The 21,298-nt window shown below is 41.1% G+C and overlaps 2 protein-coding genes across 4 annotated transcripts in view; one reads left to right on the top strand and one right to left on the bottom strand.

Annotated features, from left to right (window-relative positions):
- The window catches only part of BBOF1 (basal body orientation factor 1), a 43,231-nt gene extending 41,915 nt beyond the window's left edge, over window positions 1-1,316 (top strand). The window contains exon 11 of the mRNA XM_086319781.1: window positions 39-1,316. Coding sequence (XP_086175907.1) covers window positions 39-189 — 151 coding nt within the window. The 3' untranslated portion in view covers window positions 190-1,316. The remainder of the gene's footprint in view (window positions 1-38) is intronic.
- Window positions 862-20,956, bottom strand: ALDH6A1 (aldehyde dehydrogenase 6 family member A1). 3 transcript variants are annotated; one of them, XM_086319697.1, is made up of 12 exons: window positions 20,792-20,956; window positions 13,422-13,481; window positions 11,797-11,871; window positions 11,465-11,626; window positions 11,162-11,240; window positions 10,469-10,771; window positions 8,868-8,989; window positions 7,379-7,568; window positions 7,001-7,182; window positions 5,516-5,695; window positions 5,147-5,245; window positions 862-3,320 (listed from the first exon to the last, which is right to left on the bottom strand). In XM_086319697.1, exons 1-12 carry the CDS (start codon window positions 20,846-20,848, stop codon window positions 3,216-3,218), a joined length of 1,614 nt encoding a protein of 537 aa, XP_086175823.1. In that variant the 5' UTR covers window positions 20,849-20,956; the 3' UTR covers window positions 862-3,215. The 3 variants fall into 3 exon arrangements, with proteins under 3 accessions (XP_086175823.1, XP_086175824.1, XP_086175825.1); XM_086319698.1 differs by lacking the exon at window positions 20,792-20,956 and adding an exon at window positions 16,603-16,889; XM_086319699.1 differs by having other exon boundaries at window positions 865-3,320; window positions 5,512-5,695.
- Between the last annotated feature and the right edge of the window lie 342 nt (window positions 20,957-21,298).

Genomic DNA, 21,298 nt, shown 5'->3' with positions numbered 1-21,298 from the left:
TGTGTGTACAGTTGTTGACAAGTCTGTCATTATTGTAGGGATGAAAATAAGCTTCAAGATCAAACGTTCATCACCCAGCAAGTACCAATCTTAAATTCTACTGGTGAACTGTTGATACGCAATATTCAGAAAGGATCACAAGAGTCTGACACAGTAAGGAGCTGTAATTTAACCAAACAATACACGTAACTGTTCCTCTTCCTCATGCAGCTTCTTCTAAGTCACAGTTCTTTTCTCTACTAGTCAGTTCTCAGGGATCAGTGAAATGAGTAATAACATTAGTATGAGATTGTGGACTTTTTTTTTGGATTGTGGACATTTTAATATCAATGTCCATATTAAGGAAAGCATATATTGAATACAAATGCATATTTGTGCTTTTAGTGTGGAAAACCTATAAATTGCCTTTTGAAATATATAGCCCAGCTAAAATATGTACTATCATTTATGTAAGAATAAATATAATGACCCGGAGAAGGCAATGGCAAGCCACTCCAGTGCTCTTGCCTGGAGAATCCCATGGATGGAGGAGCCTGGTAGGCTGCAGTCCACGGGGTCGCTACAAGTTGGACGCGGCCGAGCAACTTCACTTTCACTTTTCACTCTCACACAGTGGAGAAGGCAATGGCAACCCACTCCAGTGTTCTTGCCTGGAGAATCCTGGGGACAGCGGAGCCTGGTGGGCTGCCGTCTGTGGGGTCACACAGAGTCGGACACGACTGAAGTGACTTAGCAGCAGCAGCAGCAAACAATGACCACGTACCTCTTGGCTTTGTACAGAGCTGGGAAGCTGAGTCACTACAGGCTAGCAGATAAAGGCATTGTAAGGAAGTATGGTACCATAAAAAAACAAAACAAAAACAGGGTTTCAAGAGCTTTTTACTTGTAATTTGTTGTACATAATAAATTAGTACAATGTAGAATCTGAGAAATTTCAAATGAGGCCACATTTTTAGCTGCTACTAGCATGAACTATACAGACTTTTTTTCCATCTAAGAAATAAGAAAGTCTTCTGAGTAGCAAATAGCTAGCCAAATGAGTTGATTCTGATAATAGCAACACAGTTCTGATGAGTTAGCATTTCTTAAAGAGTGATTTCCCTTAAATGTAAGGAAAACTTAGGTGTCTCTGTGATTACATTTAATTCCACTTGGAATTTAGACAAAAATGACCTTTCATTCAACCCAGTAGTTGTTGGACTGGATTAAGTATTACTGTCAGTTTCCAGCTGTAATAAGAGATAAAACAAGGAGCATTCTATTACAAAATCATAAATTTCTATTGCCTCACCTTTAGGAAGGCAGACCTCCTCCCCTAAAAAAAAAAAATGGGCCAGTAGGGTCATAAAACATATTTTATTAAAGTTCAATCACCTTAAGTGATTGAAGGTTGTGACTTTCTATCTAGCAGGTGGTAGTAATATTAAGCCTAAAATCCAGAGTGCACAAACATTTTCAAGGTTTTTATCATCCTTAATTCATTAAATAACCCCCATGGAATAGGTTAGTATTATCTATGTAACTAATGAGGAAGCAGAAAAATTAATGACCCACATCATCTGCCTGACAACCAGAACTCTATCAGAAATGAGAAGCCGTCTCCTAGTTTAGTGGGTGAAGACCATATCAGAAAGACAGGATTCAGCCAGCATGGTAGAGCACAAAGAATCTATTCTGTTTAGTACATAAATTTCTGTTCTGACTTAAAGTTGAGCTATAGCAAAGAAACAAAAAGCATAAAGATGTTTGCAGAAGAGCTGTTAATGCATTTCTTCTACTACCTCACACAGAGAGAGCTTTGAAATTTCTTAGGCTCTAATCAATTACTTTACATTAAGGGTTCTTTCATTAAAAAGTTATCACAAATGAGAAATGCAGGCAAGAGAAAAGCACAATATAAAAACTTCAACAAGTAGTATCAGGTTAGACTTACTTTAGGTAAGAATCTTGCTCACACTTGGAGAACACTTGAGTTTGAAGGTTCTGGGTCTCTATTCCAAAAAGTGGAAATTTTGTTTTCCCCTTCCAAACTGGAAGAATCAGGAAGAATTTTTGTCTTGGAGAATTTAACAGTGTTAACCAAGGTTGTATCTTTAAGGGTGGTTCATTTTCTCCAACCCTTTGTTACTTAAAGTAGAGTACCAGGAGTCCTAAGAAATGTTCTGGTCTTGTCCATTATACTGATTTAGTCAGGATTAATTTTATTTCAAAGTGCAGAACGGTGGTTAAAACTTGTTTTCAGAAATAAATTTTGGAAGAGAAAAATACTGTAAAACATATAGGTAATATTTCTTCAGTTTCTTGTTCAACTAATGAGAAAAAGGCATTGCCTTTTTTTTTTAACCATTAATCATTTCTTAATAAATGTAAGATCTTGTTGAACATAAAAACAAAAAAAGAGTCTGGCTGACTCTTTTGATTTCTGGGCCTAATATAACTTTTGAAATAGTTTTCTTAAAAACAAAGCAAAACCTGCTGGCATCTAAGTTAATGACTGAAGCACTAATTAGTGATTACTGAAGCAAACCCTGAAATGTAACACTTGGCACAAACAACAAAAAGTTGATTTATCCAAAAAGTTGAGGTATCCATAGTAAGTGGTTTTAAGAAGCAGGAACAGTGACAATGGTAGAATTTGTGATCATGAATCACTAGGACAAAGTGGCATTCAGCAGGAAAGAAAGCAGCAGTTGTCACAACTGTGGGATAAGCAGAGATGGATTATGTCTTTGTAACGTGGGATAAATGAGAGGCTCCGCAAAGCTGGCAGAGGGGTCTGACCCACTGGCATTTATGTAGGACTGTGTTTCAGGATCAACCAAAGGGTGAATTATTTTTGACCTATGTCTCCTTCCAAGAGCTCCTCTTCCTTGGGCGATCTTCTTTACACGCACTAATGTTCCCTCCACGTCATTTATCAGAAATGGGGAGAATTTTTAGAAAACAGGTCTAAGCTCTTATTCCAGAGAAGCATTTCACAGTTAGAACAGTGACCTCAAAAATAAAATTATGAAGAGCAAGTGAAAATCTGGTTTCAGAGTTACACTAGGAGTCTCCCTATTAGCAACTTAACCGGGGTCAATGGTCCTGAGAAAGACTTTAGTTACAAGGTATTCCAATCCCAGGGATCTGATCTGAGTAAAGTAGGCAGTTTGAGTTGGTCAAGAATAAACAGTGATTACTCAGTATGCACCGAGTCTGGAACAGACTTGTTTCTAACGGCCCATGGTAGGCATGACTACAGCAGGTGAGGAAAGAGAAGCATCTTCTTCTTTCCATTGAGAAGTGATAGTCTTTAGCTGAGTATAGAATTGGATGCCCTACAGAGAACAAAGAAAAAAAAGAGTTATCATATATGCCTGGGGGTTTCATGATTCTTCTTTTAATCAACTTTTGAAGGAGGTATTGTGAAATGTTATTCATGTTCCTACTTGCAGAATAGGTACAACCAGAATTCAATAAATTATTCATGAGATAATCTATGTAAAACACTTAACATATTACCTGGCACATAGTAAAGAGTCAAATCTTAGCTATCATTATGCTAAAACTAGCCAAGAACATCTAAATGGAAAAATTGGACAATGTAAACTGTTAAACTTGTATTTATTTTATAAGAATAGGCTTGAGCAAAAGAGAATAGAGTGTACAAATTTAACACACAAAATTACTAGCAAGCTAGAAGAGTACTGTTAGAACACAACTCACTAGCTTGATTAAAATACACCTCTAGAATTAATAGACAAAATCTGGGCCATGTTAATATAGTGAAAACAATTTTAGAGATTATTACATACTTTTAATATAAGATACAACTAAAGTTTACATTTTATTATGTAAGAATACCTTTATGTCTTCTTTACAGAATGCAAAATAGCAATTTAATTACCTAAGGATTTAAGACTTCAAACACTACATAAGGTCAGTCTTTTACTCTACAAAGCCTCACTTACTGGTTCACTTACTAGAGTAACTTACAGTAATTAAACAAAGGCACGGGGCGGGAGCGGGGTGGGGGGGGGGGTTGAAAAAAAAACCCCAAACCAACAAACTTCTAAGCAACAGTTTTACTCTGCTTCCCTTGAAAGAAATGTCTAATAGTATCAAATTAATCATTTTTACAAAAGCTGTGACTAATGCACAAATTGGATAATCCATCTCGAAACAATGAGTGTTGTCTTAACCAGTTGGCCACACTGTCATACTCTGCTATGTAATCCCACCGTTAATTTATTATTAACCTATAAAGGGAGACCTGTATAGAAAACAAGTAATTTTTTACTGAAGGTTCCAAAACAGCTGTATTTCTGTGGGATTACAAAGAACTTTTCACTAGGCCATTTGTCCAACATGTATTTGGTTACTTGCTCTGGTGCTACATCCTTCAGATAATAATAATTACAGTGTGATAAGGGCTTCTTAACATGAGTTAAATAGTCTCATTGACTTGCCTCTGTCTACCTCTCTAACCTCATCTCTTACTACTCTCTCCCTCATTCACTCACTGGGCTCCAATCCATTTCTACTGTTTGATCAAGCCATGCCTGGTCTTGCTTTAGGGTATATGCACAAGTTGAAGGATGTGACAATGGTGGTAATTTGGTTCCAGATCTGCTTTATATAGTTATTTTTTATTTGATGCTATACTTACAGCATTTATTATATTTAGAATATTATTTAATATACAGAAGGTGCTCAATAAAAGTTTTAATAAATGAGTGACTAACAGGAAATGTGTGGTGGGAGCACTTGAGGGACATACCCAAGCCAGCACTGGAGGGGATGGTGGTGAGAGGTGACTTTCTTTAGCAAGTCCACACTTTAAACTGGTGGTTAACAGTCAGATGAAGGAGGGCAGAAAGGGGATATAGGAAGAAAGGGTCATAGGCAGAGGAGAGGGCATATACAAAAGCTTGGACTTACTCATGCTCTTCCCCCAAAACTCTGTTGCCTTGAGTTATTCAGGAACTAGCAAACTTTTATTAACTTTTGTTATCTTTTCTAGGGAACCTACTGACAAGCACTGCTGAACAACATATAACCTCACAGAAGCTGCAGGCAGTCCCTTTCTTGCAGAATCCTTGTTTCTGAATATGTTCAAGAGAGTTTCTTAGAGGAAAAATATTTTTTTAAAACTTGAAGTTACCTGTTTGCCATAGAAATTGGTGTCTCCCCTGAAGGAAGCGCGAGAGCCCGTGAATGAGAACATTGGCAAAGGCACTGGAATGGGCACATTCACCCCAACCTAAAGCAGAACAAAGCCACATCAACTACTAAGAAAAAGACTCCACGAAGGAACTCTCCATTTAGAAGCACAAGTGCCGGGCATCAGAGAGACGAATTTAACTACCCACCTTCCACCCGATCCTCCATCCCATGAGCTTTTATTCCTGAGGAAGAAATGGGGCATCAAGGGAGAACAGAGGGCAGTGACTGATCACTGTTTACCTTCTCCCCTTACACAGGAAACTGTACACATGGCTACAAGAATCTCCTAAAAATTCTGTTCACAAACCTGTCCAACATCCACCAGGTGGGAATATTTCCGAGCAGTGGCTCCATTGGTGGTGAAGATGGCTGTTCCATTTCCATATGGGTTGTCATTTACAATCTTGATGGCTTCATCCAAAGTGTCTGTTTCCAGAACTACAAGAACTGGGCCAAAAATCTCCTCCTTGTAACAGGTCATGTTTGGCTGCCAGGAGTGATGCATCGGAAAAGAAGTCAGTATTTTTTGCTTATTTGGTACTTTATTACCCACAGCTTACATGCACAATTTTTAGGTTAGTAATCTCTTTTCATTTTAAATCACCTGTAAAAAAAAAAAAGTCCTTTCTTGCCATGCTCCATCTTCCAAGCTACCAATCATAAGTAACTTGAAACTCGTATTTCTACAATGACATAACTACACTCCTTTCCTTTATGCACTGTATTTTTTGATCTCATGACCCATCACTAGCTTCCTGATTTGTGCCTGTATTACTTGTTTACACAACTGTTACTGAAAAGCTACTTGAAAATTCATTTTAGAAATCAAATATATATTAAAAACATAACAGGAGAATTTTTCTATTTAAAGAAATCCTGTGGTAAGTTTTCTGTAACATAAATAATCCTTTCTTATTCATTCCTTTGCCTCCTAAATGAGTCTGTCCATTTTTATTTTGGTATCAGGTCACATTAAACATTCAAAACATCTTTCACCACTGTCGCTGTGTTTGAAGCTGGGTAAGTGGATTTTTCCTCAGTGATTCTGTGGCAAAAAAATCTCATAATTTCTATTATACTTAGATTCAACTCTTGATTATTCAGGATTATAATAGGAATAGTGGGGATATATGAACTTCAAAAAAAAACCTCTCAATGTAGTCATTAATTTTAGATAAGCAACTTTCAGAGTTTTGATAAATAAAAATTGACACCAATTCTTTTTCTTTCGTTGTTTTCTGGTGAAGATGCACGTATTTAATAAACATTGAAAGTGAAGTGAAAGTGTTAATCACTCAGTCGTGTCCAATTCTTTGCAACCCCATGGACTCTGCCCTGCCAAGTCCATCTGTCCATGGAATTCTTCAGGCAAGAATACTAGAGTGGGTTGCCATTCCTCCTCCAGAGGCTCTTCCCAACCCAGGGATTCAACCTGGGTCTCCTTCATTGCAGGTGGCTTCTTTACTGCTGAGCCAGTACTGGGAGGGCTCAATAAACACTGGGTGGTTGATAGACTGTATTTGTGACAGAGGCTATTTATTCCTGCAAAGCCAAAAATATTCACTTTTTATCCCTTAACGGAAAGTTTCCAACCACTGATATAGTGGAAAGAGGTTGGGAGTCAGGAGGGGTGACTCATTCAGACTTGAGATAAAATAATTGAGTAATTCTGGCAAGAGATGAGGTCTCTAGTCATTAAATGCCTTCATTTATAAATTAGAGGAATGAGATTCCATTGTCTCCAGTGGTGCCTTCAGCTCATATGTTTGTGAAATAAATAATTCACAGTCACCTTGACATTTGAAATGATGGTTGGCCCAACAAAGTTCCCATTTTCATAACCTTTGACTTTAATACTTCGCCCGTCAAGAAGGATGGAAGCTCCTTCCTTTGTTCCACTATCAATCAGATTACAGACACGCTCTTTTGCCTGGGGGGTGATCAGAGGGCCAAGATCAGCTCCAGGCTGGTCTCCTGTAAAACAATACAGAAGTATTTAAGGTCTTTATGAACATAAATGATGAGTGATAACTAAAGATGAATCTGAATGACAAGTAGTCCAGTACAAAGAGAGGCAGTGGTAAGAATAAACATGATTGCTCCCACTGGACAAGGCCAATGCAAAACCCAGAGCTTAGTGCCAGAGATGCAAAGTCTAAAAGTTGGTTACCTGCATTCACTCTTAGTTTTTTGGCACGTTCTACCAGCTCTGGCAGCCACTTCTTAGCTTCTCCCACAAGGATTGCTGTTGAAAGAGCCATGCAGCGCTGACCAGCAGCTCCAAATGCTGCCCCAACCAACTGGTTCAGGGTGTTTTCCTTATTCGCATCTGGCATGACTACTCCATGGTTCTTGGCTCCCTAAGGAAATACAGAAAGTACATGAATCTTCCTTGGTAAAATACAATTAGGCTAAGAAATTAAACAATCTAAGTTTTCAGATGAGAATTTAAGAAAAGGACTTGAGAATTTATCCTATGCTGCTTTGAAAGGAGATTTATTATCATTTTGATATTGCTTAAATCCTGGTAACACTGAGTAAGTCTCCAAGTTACTTTTTCTTCACTTTCTCAGCTGAAAAGCTGACAGGTGTTTATTTAGATCAAAACTATTATTTTTTTTAAAAAACCCACCCCAAACAAAATACTGTCTCAATCACATTCAGATTGACAAGGTAAACACTTCATCTAGGAACCAAGGAGAACCCCCTTCTCTTTTCTAAGTTAGGTAGGAAAGAATCTGTTGTTTGTTAGGGTTTCCAGTTATATGAAGAGCAGCCTCATAAATTTCTATGTAGGATGATACAGGGTCATTTCCACATATTTACAGATATAGCTATAGTTGAATACATGAATAGATACCTTGTCTGCTACTTAACTGTATTGCGTTGCACAGAGCATTGATGTTAGACATAAAACACATATCGACGAAATATGTAGTGAACCAGCAGGGGCATAAATCAAACTGGCCAAAACACATCCAGCCGTGAAAAGAAATACACGGGCGTATCATGACTAGTTTCCAAGCCTGTGGATAGGTGGCTTCCCTTTCTGCAATATTAGTGGAAGAGTAAGAATGGCAACTGGACACTATATTTAGTATCAAATGACCACAAAGTATTTGGCAAGGATCTAGTCACTAAGGAACAGCAAAACTGTGCAAGCAAGTAAACCACACTCAGATATTATACAGGGATATTTGGCTCTTTACTAAACCACAACCACCACAGTGACTTAAATAGCCTAGACTCTTAGGGAAGATTATATCTTTAACATTTATAGTTAGGATTTGCGTTAAAGGCAGGAAGGATGAGGGCTAGCTGAAAGCATGGGATGAAGGGATAAATAGGGCCAGAAACAGATTTTGGGCTGAAGCCCAAAGAATCTGAATATCTTTCTTAAGGAGAAATGTGACTTTATCACCGAGATTACCTGGATAAAATAAAAGGTAATTAAAGTGACTGAGAATAAAACTCATCACAAGGTTTGTGGTTAAAGGGAAGACAACCAGGATGAACTGTGAATAACGAAACACTGGCATTAGAGTGGGATGAGTGGTCTGGCATTAGAGTGGGATGAGTGGTCCCTCTGCTGAAGGGCTTTTTCCAGGTAATTTTAATACATACAACAGAATTTGGGGGGAAAAGGAATAAGAAGTCACCATATTGGCTTGAACTCTCTTGCCATGTCTTGACCCTCGCTCGAAGATGTACTCTCCTGCCTGGTTGGATCCCACAAAACTGATTGCTTTGATATCCGGATGATCGCAAATAAAATTTACAGCTTTAAGAAGAAAATAAATGATTATCACAAAGGAAGAATGGGCTTCTCAGAATAGCAAATTTGTCCTTTTCTCACTGCTATTGAATGAGAAGTTTCATACTTTTGTTTTCTTGCCCTGGAATCCCCTTTGGAGTTCTGTCCTTGTTCTCTTAAATTCTTTCATTTTTTTTTTGGTCACACAGCACTGTTAATCGGATCTGAGTTCCCCAACCTGGGACTGCACCTGCCCCCTCCTCCAGTGGAAGTGTGGAGTCTTAACCACAGGACCGCGAGAAGTCCCTCTCTTAAATTCTTCAAACTACAAATTCTATTTAACCTCTTCTCTTTCATTATTTTTCCCAATTGTTAGTCCAGAATTTTTACTTTAACTCTGAAAGCTACCCAATACAATATTGTAATTAGCCTCCAATAAATAAATTTATATTAAAAAAAAAACTCTCAAGGCTACAACTCCTATTTTCCTCCAAAATAAAAGCCTTTCAATACTTGACTCCTCCTTTTGTCTTTTATGAATACGATATTTCCTCAACTGTCACTTGTACTGGAACTCTCAGATATTACTGGGCCCTCATGTGAGAGGCAATAGAGCACAGTATTTAAAAGTAAAAACCATGGTTGGCCTGTTTACATATACACATCGCAACTTTTGACGGTTTCTAGCAACATGACTTTGGGCAAAATCAGCTGATTTCATTATGCCCCAATTTTCTCATTTGTAAAATGGAAAGATAATAGTACCTACTTGAAAGAGTGATTGTAAAGATTAAATGAGATAATAGATGGAAGGCATTGGAACAGTGCTTGAAACAAGGAAGCACTTTTTAAGTATTAGCCATTATTATATGAATCAGAAGGACTTCGGTACCTCTGTGGTCTATAAATTCTGAGTTAAATAATGTTAAGTCCCTTCAGTGCTGCTGCTACTGCTAAGTCGCTTCAGTCGTGTCCGACTCTGTGCGACCCCATAGACGGCAGCACACCAGGCTCCCCCGTCCCTGGGACTCTCCAGGCAAGAACACTGGAGTGGGTTGCTGTTTCCTTCTCCAATGCATGAAAGTGAAAAGTGAAAGGGAAGTCACTCAGTCGTGGACTCTTCGAGACCCCATGGACTGCAGCCCACCAGGCTTCTCCGTCCATGGGATTTTCCAGGCAAGAGTGCTGGAGTGGGGTGCCATTGCCTTCTCTGAATCCCTTCAGTATTGAAATGAAAACTTACTCTTTAATTTTACCTATCTTGCCCCAACCATAGTTCTTTGCCCTAATATATTCTGTAGGGCAAGAAGCACTGCTACTCCCCAGTTAGTTACCTTGGCACGGAGATGGCAAAATAGTCAACAAATATTTTCTTCAAACATGGAGGTTACTTATTATTAGTAAATCCCTTCATCCCTAAAACACCCTAAAACACCCCATCACTGACTCAACACCTTGGTTTTTGGTAGCCAGATTAATAAGTGCCAGGTCCAGAGGGGCAGGTACCTTCATGTTGTCCATGGATGATATTCAGTGTTCCATCAGGGGCACCAGAGTCCTGAAACAGCTTGGCGAGAAGCATAGTTGCTCCAGGGACTCGCTCTGATGGTTTCATCAGGAAGGTATTTCCACACACCATGGCCATGGGAAACATCCAAAGAGGGATCATGGCAGGAAAATTGAACGGAGCGATGCCTGCGCACACCCCCAGAGGCAGACGGTAGGAATAAAGGTCCATGTCTTTGGTGATGGATGGCATGGTCTCCCCCAGCATGAGGGATGTCACACTGCAGGCATGCTCAACCACCTCTGGAACAGAGAAGCAGCAGTCAGGCGAGCAACTCTTCACACTGCCCAGTACTTAGCTTCGTCATGCTCTAGTCAGCCCTGAGTGGCAAGGCCAGTGACAGACGGAAAAAGCACTGATTCACTATGTGAAGAGGTTGCATGAAGTGAGACCATCTGAATGGGAAGAAGGCAGTGAAACACATAAACCAACTGGAAGATCACTGGAGTACAATAATGAAGTAAGCCAGTAGCATAGATACCCAGGTACTGTCATTTCACACAAGTATTAGGATATCATGGGAGAGCAAAACCTACATAAAGGAAGCAGCAGTCCCCCACTCTGGGGGACTCTTATCTTCCTTTGCTTCTTCCCAGTGTCCCTGAACTCCCCTAGAGGGACTCCCTGCTTACGGAGGCCTCGAAACACATCTCCTTCAGCATCCGCCAGGGTCTTCCCTTGTTCCAGCGTGATCAACCTGGCAATTTCTTTCTAGAGAGAAAACACACAGAAACCAACGCAAGGATGTGCCTCCCCTTAGTTCTCAGGCAGCCAGAAAGGAATAAAAGTCAAGGAGAAGTTGTTGGAGGGAGAAAGCCATGATCTATGTCTCTCTGGATTGTACAGTTAGGGAGGGCAGCTCACAGGGCCACTATGAGAGTGACAAGTAGCACCTAAATAACACTTTGGGAAATTATATCATTCAGCTTTCTTACCAAATTTTCTTTAATGAGTTGTTGGTAGCGGAGCAGGACCTGCTGACGGCTTAATATTGAAGTGTCTGCCCACGCGGGAAAAGTACGTTTGCAGGAAGAAACTGCTGCATCCATTTCGGCCTTGGTGGACTCAGGGACCCGACCAATGACCTCATTGGTGGCCTGATGGAAAAGGCAGCACATCAATCATCTTTGTCCCTGCCCCACCTTCTTCGTATAGCCACAGGGGCAGCGATATGTGCTTCACAATAGAGACCCAGGTCCTTATTTTTCCCACTGTGTTTCCAGAATTCTAGGCTAATGAGTTCAGGCCCCAGAGCAGCTTTCCTTACGGGATTGTGGATGTCGATCCATTTGTCACTTTTGGATTCAATAAATTTCCCATCAATGAAGAGTTTTACAGTTGGCTGGGGGAGAAAAAAAATAAATACAATACTTATATTAGTTAATTGCTTTACTTCTCTCTTTCCCTTTACAAGGAGAAAAGAACTGGGGTTGATAACTAAATTTTCCATTTTCTAGAAATGTCACCACTATGAAAGAGATACACAATATACTCTTCTGCAGAGCTTATTAAGACAGGGCAGAACCTCTTGATACTGTGATCTCTCTGTAAATGGAAAATTCCCTGTAATCACACAGTGGAACTTCATGAGTAAACATACGTCACTGAGAAAGTGAAAGTCGACTCCATGGACTGTAGCCCACCAAACTCCTCTGTCCATTGAATTCTTCAGGCAAGAACACTAGAGTGGGTAGCCATTCCCTTCTCCAGGGGACCTTCCTGACCCAAGGACTGAACCCGGGTCTCCTGCCCTACAGGCAGATTCTTTACCATCTGAGCCACCAAGGAAGCCCATGTCACAGACAAGCTTATACTAAAAAAGCAGCAGACTCTGTGTTAACAAATGTTAACTATTATGATTTGTTGGCCCAGCTGACTTTCTGGCACATTACCATGAGCATGCCTTATCTTATGATCAAAATATTTTTAAAAACATTTCTATGTGTAGCTTTTCTAAGAAGCAGCTTGTTTTCATTAAATTTTCAAACGTGGTCTGTAGGCCAAAAAAGGTGAAAGACTACTGTTATAATATGTGCATGCTTCTACCCCAACAGGATTTGGAGCATCAGTCCTGACAGATCAGGTTTAGTTACTGCAAATGGCTAACACACAGTAGGTCTGTAAAAACAACTCTAAAGGTTGTAAAGAAGACAACCTTTGAGGCAGGGTCAAGAAAACCTTTAGAAGTCATGAAAATGTTTGTATCTTTAGACACAGTAATCCCAGTTCAGAAGGGAAATAATATAAAAGAAGCAAAAATAACCAAAAAAAAGATATAAATAAATGTTAGTTTTATAATACTGAAAAAAAGGAATAAATTTAAATGTTATTTGTGAAAATTATTAGATAGGCATTAAGAGTCATAGTCATGGTGGCTCAGGCGTAAAGAATCTACCTGCCAATGCAGGAGACATGGGTTCGATCCCTGGTCTAGGAAGATCCCATGTGCCACGAAGCGACTAAGCCCGTGTGCCACAACTATTGAACCTGCACTCTACAGCCTGGGAGCCGCAACTACTGGGCCCTTGTGCCACAACTATGAAGCCTGAGTGCCTTAAAGTCCGTGCTCTGCAATAAGAGAAACCATGGCAATAAGAAGCCTGCGCCCTGCAACTAGAGAGGAGCCCCTACTGGCTGCACTAGAGAAAAGCCTGTGCAGCAATGAAGACCAGCAAAACCCCCAATAAATAAAATTATTAAAAAAAAAATCACAGTCATAAAGATCACTTTGTAATACTAGAAGTGCTTACAACGTAACAGACATAATACAAGATAAGAAAATCAAGATAGAAAATTTCAGATAAACTCTGATCACAATGATGTAAAGAAAATACCCCCAAACTGTACTGGATTCCTTTTCAGAAGTCAACCTTTATTACCAAATAAACTCACCACTGAAGACGAAGAGAAGGAGGATGCTGGCTGCCAACTGGAATTCACCTTGGAAGAGACCTGGGAGGTAAAAGAATGATTATTTTGATAAATGAGAGCAGAAAATTATTAAAAACTTAAGTGAATGGCCACTATCTGCTCAGTATTCTACTAGTTACTATGGGTATATGAAGAAGGACTTGGTGTTTGCTCTCAAGGGTCATATAATCTTTAAAGAGAAAAGCTGTGAGGCTGTGGGACACAGCAAACTATGAGAGAACAAAAACTCATAACAATCACGTGTTCAATTTCTAGGATAGTCTTGATTTAAAAAAGATGTTTTTTGGTCATTAGACTGTATTTTTCTAGTTTTGGCCTGATAAATGTAGTCACCTTAAATCTAAAAATAAGAAAACATCTAAGATGGGATTCCCTGGTGGCTCAGACGGTAAAGCTTCTGCCTGCAATGCGGGAGACCCGGGTTCGATCCCCGGGTCGGGAAGATTCTCCTGGAGAAGGAAATGGCAACCTACTCCAGTATTCTTGCCTAGAAAATTCCATGGATGGAAGGAGCCTGGTGGACTACAGTCCATGGGTTCACAAAGAGTCGGACACGACTGAGCAACTTCACTTCACTAAGATGGTGTCTAACACAATAGGTGTTGAATATAAGATAGTATATAACCAAGTGTCAAATATATGTATAATATGCCCATACTCATACTTAAACATGAGTGTTCATAGTAGTTTTCCTGGTAATAGTGTAAAATTTGGGAGCAACTCAAAGGTTGGATGGGTGAATAGGGAAACTAGTATGGTATATTCAGATATTAGAATACTACTCAGCAATGAAAAGGAATCAACTATTGATAAAGCAACATGGATAATTATAATAATTATACTGAGTGAAAGAAGTTAGACTTAAGAAGAGTACCTATATAAAACTAGAAAATGTAAACCATAGTGTCAGAAAGCAGATCAGTGGTTACCTAGAGATGATGGTGGAAGAAAAGATGAAGGTCAGAGGGAAACATTTTGGGGCAATTCATATATTCACTATCTTGATTGTGATGTTTTCACAGGTGTATACAAATACTAAAACAGTAAATTACACATTTTATCTTAGATCAATTTTATTTTAATAAAGCTATTTTTAAAAATGCCACATACACCTAAGAGGAAAAGAACCTGTTATATTTAATAGAATTTAATCAGCAAATGGTTAGGGTGGGGGGATCAGTTAAAATAAAGTCACTCTCAAAAAATAGTTTGTATATATGTTAAGGAAGTTAATTTAAGAAATACAGAAGTCTAATCGAAGTGAGCAAACTAAAATACTCAAGACTGGAATATAAAAGGAAGGTGTAGTCTAATAACCTATTACCTTATCTGAAGAGAGACCACGTTGACCAAAGAGTTTAGGGATGCATAAAGTACAAGAATTTGTTTGCGTGCCGACAGCACTATCCAGAGGAAAAGGTGCTGGTCCTCTGGGCCAGCAGTCTGTCAAAATGCCTAGTCTGCGGCTTCTCCTTTCACCACAAAAGCTATTTCAAACCAGCAAACCACCATGTCTTATAGCCACGTTCCCAATACCAACATAGTACCCGGTATACAATAGGTGTTCAACAGCTATATTGCCTGATGTTCCCCACCCCAGACTTGGTTAGGTGTATTTTTCTGTACACCTAGCAGTCAGTATTTCCCTATTGAGTTTATTTGTCTGTGTTGTAATAGCCTAGGTACTTGTTTTTTACCCCAAGACTATAAATTCCACGGGGACAGGTACTGCATCTTATTTACCTACTTTATAGCATTACTAGATCAAGACTGTTCAGGTATGAAAAACAGCTTAGCAAGTAGTTGGTGCTCATTAAACATTGCTACTATTATTGTATTACTATAAATATTATCTGCTCACATTCCTTGCTGTTTCAAAACATACCACTTTTCTTAAAATTTTCAACTCTGTTCCTCTCCCTCTCACTGAGCTAATCTTATTTTTTCTACTTCAGAGGAAACAGAAACCACGAGATGGAAACTTCCTCAACTTCCTACTAGTAAGCCTACCAAACTGACCAATACTCATCATCTTTTCCTTTTACCTCTTATAGAGAAGGCAGCTACCAAGGTTCATGAAGACAGAGTAACTGGGAGACAGAGGTACACAGTCAATGTTTGACTGAAGAAGTATGTCTTCCAATTTAAGGCTAATCTCTGAATCTGTGCTCTGAAGTCAACTGTTCCTCCTGCCTCAGACACTTCCACCAACTATCCTTTCTTTCCTGTATCTTAAAACCTCTCTCCATCCAATAGAAAGGGTTCTCTATACGACTTACCATTATTTCCTCATCTCCTACTAGCTCCTCAATCAACTCCTACCTTTATGACTGAACGCCAGAACACCAGTGACTTCCTCCATACAATGGACTCTTCTCAGTCCTTCTTGTACTTGACCTCTCAGCAGAGGTGAAGAGTTAACCAGACCTTCTGTCCCAAATCCCCTCTCCACTTATATTCTGTGATGCCCTGGTATCTTTTCTATCTCTCGGGCCACATTTTCTCTGCCTTCTTTGTTGACGCCTTCTCCCATACCTGGCCTCTAACTGCTTGAGTTCTTGAACAAGGAGAGTTGGGACCTTGATTTCATTAACTCCAGTGACTTAATTAGCTAGATCCTGGTGATGCCCAAATCTTTAATTCTTCACCAGAATCTTCCTCATCAGGTAATACTTACATAACTGTTGTTACCACATCTCTACTTGGATATTATTTAGGTCCATGTTGGAAAAAGCTGACTTCCTCATTGTCCTTCCACCAATCAGCTCTGTTTCCTACAACCCACCTTTCAGTGAATGGGGCTAATATCCACCTAGGTGCCCAACCAGAAACTTAAATGTCACCCTAACTCTTCTCTCTCTCTCCTCAGTGAATCAAGTCCTGGCAATCTGTCCTCCCAGAAGTCTTGGGAATGCAACCCTTTTCTTGCTCCCTCTTCCCACTCTACACCATCATTGTCTCTTACCTGGGTTTCCGAACAGATAATGACTCCTAACAGGTCTCTCAGCCTTCAATCTTAAACCTCTGATTCTTGTTTCCACTCCAGAGCCAAAGGGTCTTTTTAAAACACAAACTTGGTCAGATCATTCTTTTGTTTAAAACCCACCAATGGCTTTCCGTTGTCCTTGGGATAAAGACTCACCTCGGTGTTGCTTAGAAGATTCTACATAGTATCTTTACTTCTCTAGTTTCCTATTTTGCTGCTCTCCTCCTTGCTCTCTCTATGCTCCGGGCATTCACAACATGTTTTGTGCTCACACTGCCCTTGCACGTGCTGCTCCCTCTTGCCTGGAGTTGTTTCATCCCATTTGCTTGGCTCACGTCTATTCTTGAGCTCCCTATCACTTTGAGTACAGGTACAGGTCAGTTCTGTAGGCTTGCTAGTAGGAAGTTGAGGATGTTCTCATCTAATGGTTTTAGTTTCCTCTGAAGTAGAAAAAACAAGGTTAACTCCTGTGAGTGAGCGGTATAGTAGCAGTTGGAAGTTTTTAAATCTCAATATCAGGTCGAGGCTAAGTACCTGATTATGGGGTTCACCTGAATTCCTCTAGTTCTCTTATCACACTAGAGAATAGCATTAAGTCTGTCTTCCCTTAGAACACTAGAGAGTTTTGTCCTCATCACCTGGTAGCATTCCTGGACTAGAGTAAGTACTCAGTAATATTCTGCAGAATCAAAGAATACACCCAAGCAACTGTGGGATATTAATTTTGTTTCATGTAAACTCTCTTACTGGCTTCTCAGGTGGTGCTAGTGGTAACGAACTCGCCTGCCAATGCAGGAGACTTAAGAGACGCAGGTTCAATCCCTGGCTCGGGAAGATTCCTTGGAGGAGGGCACAGCAACCCACTCCAGCATTCTTGCCTGGAGAATCCCATGGACAGAGGAGCCTGGTGGGCTACAGGTCATAGGTTTGCAAAAAGTTGGACACGGCTAAAGTGACTTAACACACACACAAACTCTCTTATAGGGCAGAAAATGTACAGTTCAGCCAAGGAGAGCATTCTAGGCCTCTTAATTTCATTCTGTCACGTGCATATAGCCTCCCTGCTGTCGAGAGGGCATAATAAAACATTGTCATTTAGTTTTTGACTAAATGATAGTCATTTAGTCTTTTCTTCATTTTCCAAAACACACTCATTAGTACTGTTACTGAAGAGAGCTATCCTATGTCCAGTCACACCAAACTTCTTGATCTCTAGATGTTTATTTCACACTTGCTATTTTCCTTGGCAGGAACTCCCTTCTCTGGCCAAAGGCCTCCTACTCTTGCAGTACTCAAACGGAGATCAACTCCTTTTGGAAGCTTTTCTAGAATTGCACAGGTTGAGTTTGGGGCTCTTTCCATAGGTTCCTGCAGTACTGTGTGCAGTCTTATTGTTTAGCACTTATTGCATTACAGTAGGAAAGCTTTCAGTGAATATTTTACTTATCTCTCCTTTCCCAAAGTTTGAGCCAGTGTCTGACACAGAAAGAGAGGCTTAGACTTAAGTCCTGAATTCTCAGCAACATCTGTTACTAGGTGGGAAACCTTGGATGACCTTTAAGATTGCCGGGTGAAATATCAACAACCTCAGATACACAGATGATACCACCTTAATGGCAGAAAGTAGAGAGGAACTAAAGAGCCTCTTGATGAAAGTGAAACAAGAATGAAAAAGCTAGTCTAAAACTTAACATTCAAAAAACTAAGAAGATGACATCTGGTCCCATCACTTCATAGCAAATAGATGGGGGAAAAAGTGGAAACAGTGAGACTTTATTTTCTTGTGCTCCAAAATCACTGTGGATGGGTGACTGCAGTCATGAAATTAAAAGATGCTTGCTCCTTGGAAGAAAAGGTATGACAAACCTAGACAGCATATTAAAAAGCAGAGACACTACTATGCCGACATAGGTCCATCTAGTCAAAGCTATAGTAGTCATGTATGGATGTGAGAGTTGGACAATAAAAAATGCTGAGTGCTGAAGAATTGATGCCTTCAAACTGTGGTGTTGGAGAAGACTCCTGTGAGTCCCTTGGACTGCAAGGAGATCAAACTCCAGTCCATCCTAAAGGAAATCAGTCCTGAATATTCACTGGAACGACTGATGCTGAAAGTGAAGTTTCAATACTTTGGCCACCTGATGCGAAGAGCCAACTCATTGGAAAAAACTCTGATGCTGGGAAAGACTGAAGGCAGGAGAAAGGACAGGATGAGATGGTTGAATGGCATCACTGACTCAACGGACATGAGTTTGAGCAAACTCTGGGAGGTGGTGAAGGACAGGGAAGCCTGGCGTGCTGCAGTCCATGGGGTCACACAGAGTCAGACACGACTTAGTGACTGAACAACAACAACAACTTACTTCATTAATTCTAATCTTCACAAATATTCTCAAAACTAGGAAGTGGTGGAGCTGGAATAGAATCCAAGTATGATTGTGAAGCCTGTGTTCTTTCCACTGTATCACTGAAGAAAGTCACTGAGTCATATTAAGACTAGTTTTCTTTAAATGGGAATGATAATATCCGGATTGCCAGACTCTGGACTACTCTCAAACTATCATGTTACAGTAACTCCTAATTGGCTTAGGATTCTTATCTCTGTTCTTTTTCAGGTCAATGCAGAAGTTTCTGCAAATGAATCAGAAAAAAGTGTTTATTTCCAAAATAAAGTACTTGGGGAAGGAGATTCTTTTCCTTGATACAAAGGACAACATAGTTTTTTAAGGCTCTCAATGACTTGTGATGGCGGAAAAGGCAAAGGAAAAAAAGCCAATTTAATAAAAGATTTCCGGGAGAAGTTGGTAATGGAAAATATAGGGTGGAAATTTTGTTTTCTGACTACAAAACAAAAAACAAAACAAAACCTAGAAAAACAGAACCAGGATTACAACAAGAAATATGAGTTAGGCCAGATCATTTGATAAATCCTTCCAATCCATTCACTGTCCCATTAAATAGCATATTTAAACAGGAACCTTTGCGGACTCTGCTAAGAATCTTAAAAATGCAGTCTCTGGAGTAGAACTCACTGAACCTGATAAATACTAATGTTATCTATAAGCCCAGAAATACAGAGGAAGAAGTTCCCAAGCTGAACATGAGTAAGAAAAGCAAAGCTGTTTCTTGCAGGTTTGATAATGTTGCCTCATAATGTAAGTCCTTGCTAGGCTTGAACAACGGGGAAAGGCTATGAACAACTGGAAACAGCTACAGGCCTCAGGCATGTAGCTCCTGTAGCTCAACCACCTGTCCTTAGGCTAGCTTCAGAGAAGACCTGAACACCCCCACCCCATTCCAACCCCAGGGGCAGAGCTGAGTTACACTAAGCTGACTTCCGGCTTCGCTGGTGGCTCAGACGGTAAAGAATCCACCTGCAATGCGGCAGGCCTGGGTTCGATCCCTGCGTTGGGAAGATCCCCTGGAAGAGGGCATGGCAACCCACTCCAGTATTCTTGCCTGGAAAATCCCCATGGACAAAGGGGCCTGGCGGGCTACAGTCCATGGGGTCGCACAGTGGAACACGACTGAGCGACTAAGCACAGCACAGCACAAGCTGACTCTGGGGTGGGAACGTGGAACTTACACTTGTCTTCCTTGGTTTCCATTTTCTACCACCTATTTTAGAGATGTTTAATTCTTTGCACGTGCTTGGAACAAACTAGGAGCATTAACTATGTGTCCTTATTCAACGCCAACAAAACACTGTAACTCTGCCAGAAAGTTAAACAAAGTCTTGGCAAGCAAAGGCACAACAGTCCACAGCCTGTGGAACATGCAAAGAGCCACAGCTGGGGAAAACAGCTCAGCAAATGACTGCTTTTGGGAAAACGGAGTGAACATTCCGAGAAGGAGATTCAAAGTTCATTCACTGACCCTCGCCCCTCGTGTGCTTCCTGGCTCCCGCCCCCTGGCCTTTACCTCGGACTGCAGACCGTGAAGAAGGGTGGGGGAGGGGGACAATTTGGAGGTTCCCGGCCCAATGCTAAGACAGGTGACCAGAAGGGGAGTTCCTAGGGCAGAGAGGTGGCTGGTGCAGAGGTGAAAGGGAAGACGGTGGGCAGACCCACAGAGGTGAGAGCAAGAGAGTGTCGGCAGGGACAGGGCAAGCCTCGAAGAGGAGAGTGGGCCAGAGCCAGAAAAGGGGGCAGGCTCAAGAATAAAAGGGCCAGGGCTGAGTCCCGGGCTGGGTCCAACGAAGGCGGGTACTGAGTGAGGTGTGGGACAGGACCGCACAGGTCCGATGGGCACAGAGAAGGGTCAGCCATGAAGGGGCTGGCTCAGAGAGCGGATGGAAAGGACGAATTTCGAGCTTCGCAACCCTTTGGCGCCACCCTCAACTCGCCTGCAGGATCCGGGCCCGCAATGCAGCCGCCGCCGCCGCCACCGCCACAGCCGCCATGGCTCTGGGTTGCCTCTTCTCAGCCTCCCGCACCTCTACAGTCTGAGACCGTCCAGAAGCTCTACTGCTGCCAGGCCTCCCCCGTCCATCCTGCCGCACCTCCTCACTGGCGGAAAGGACAATCTCCCCTAGCCAATTACTCGCCCTAACGACTGACTCCGCCCCTCAATCCCAGCCCTGGGGGAATACGATTGGTCAGAAGTGATAGCGCTCTCGCCTTGCTCTACCTCAACAAATTCTGTTGGCGGAGGTGTAGGGAAGACATGGCGCTACTCGCGGGGTTCTATATCGAGCACATGAGGAAGACGCCCCCGAATCCGGAACTGCGATTGGCCAAAGGCACAACCGCGGCCCCGCCCACTCACTGAGGGAAGTAAATAAGTTCCATCAAGACTTTTTGCAGTAGCTCCGCCTCATCCTCTGCGCGAGGGGAGGTGTGGCTAGCACCGG

The sequence above is a fragment of the Bos grunniens genome, chromosome 10, assembly GCF_055505025.1.
Source record: "Bos grunniens cultivar Pamir isolate PY7600 chromosome 10, Bosgru_T2T1.0, whole genome shotgun sequence".
Classification (NCBI taxonomy): domain Eukaryota; kingdom Metazoa; phylum Chordata; class Mammalia; order Artiodactyla; family Bovidae; genus Bos; species Bos grunniens.
Note: the sequence above shows the minus strand (reverse complement) of the source record. Positions and strands in the feature narration are given on the sequence as shown.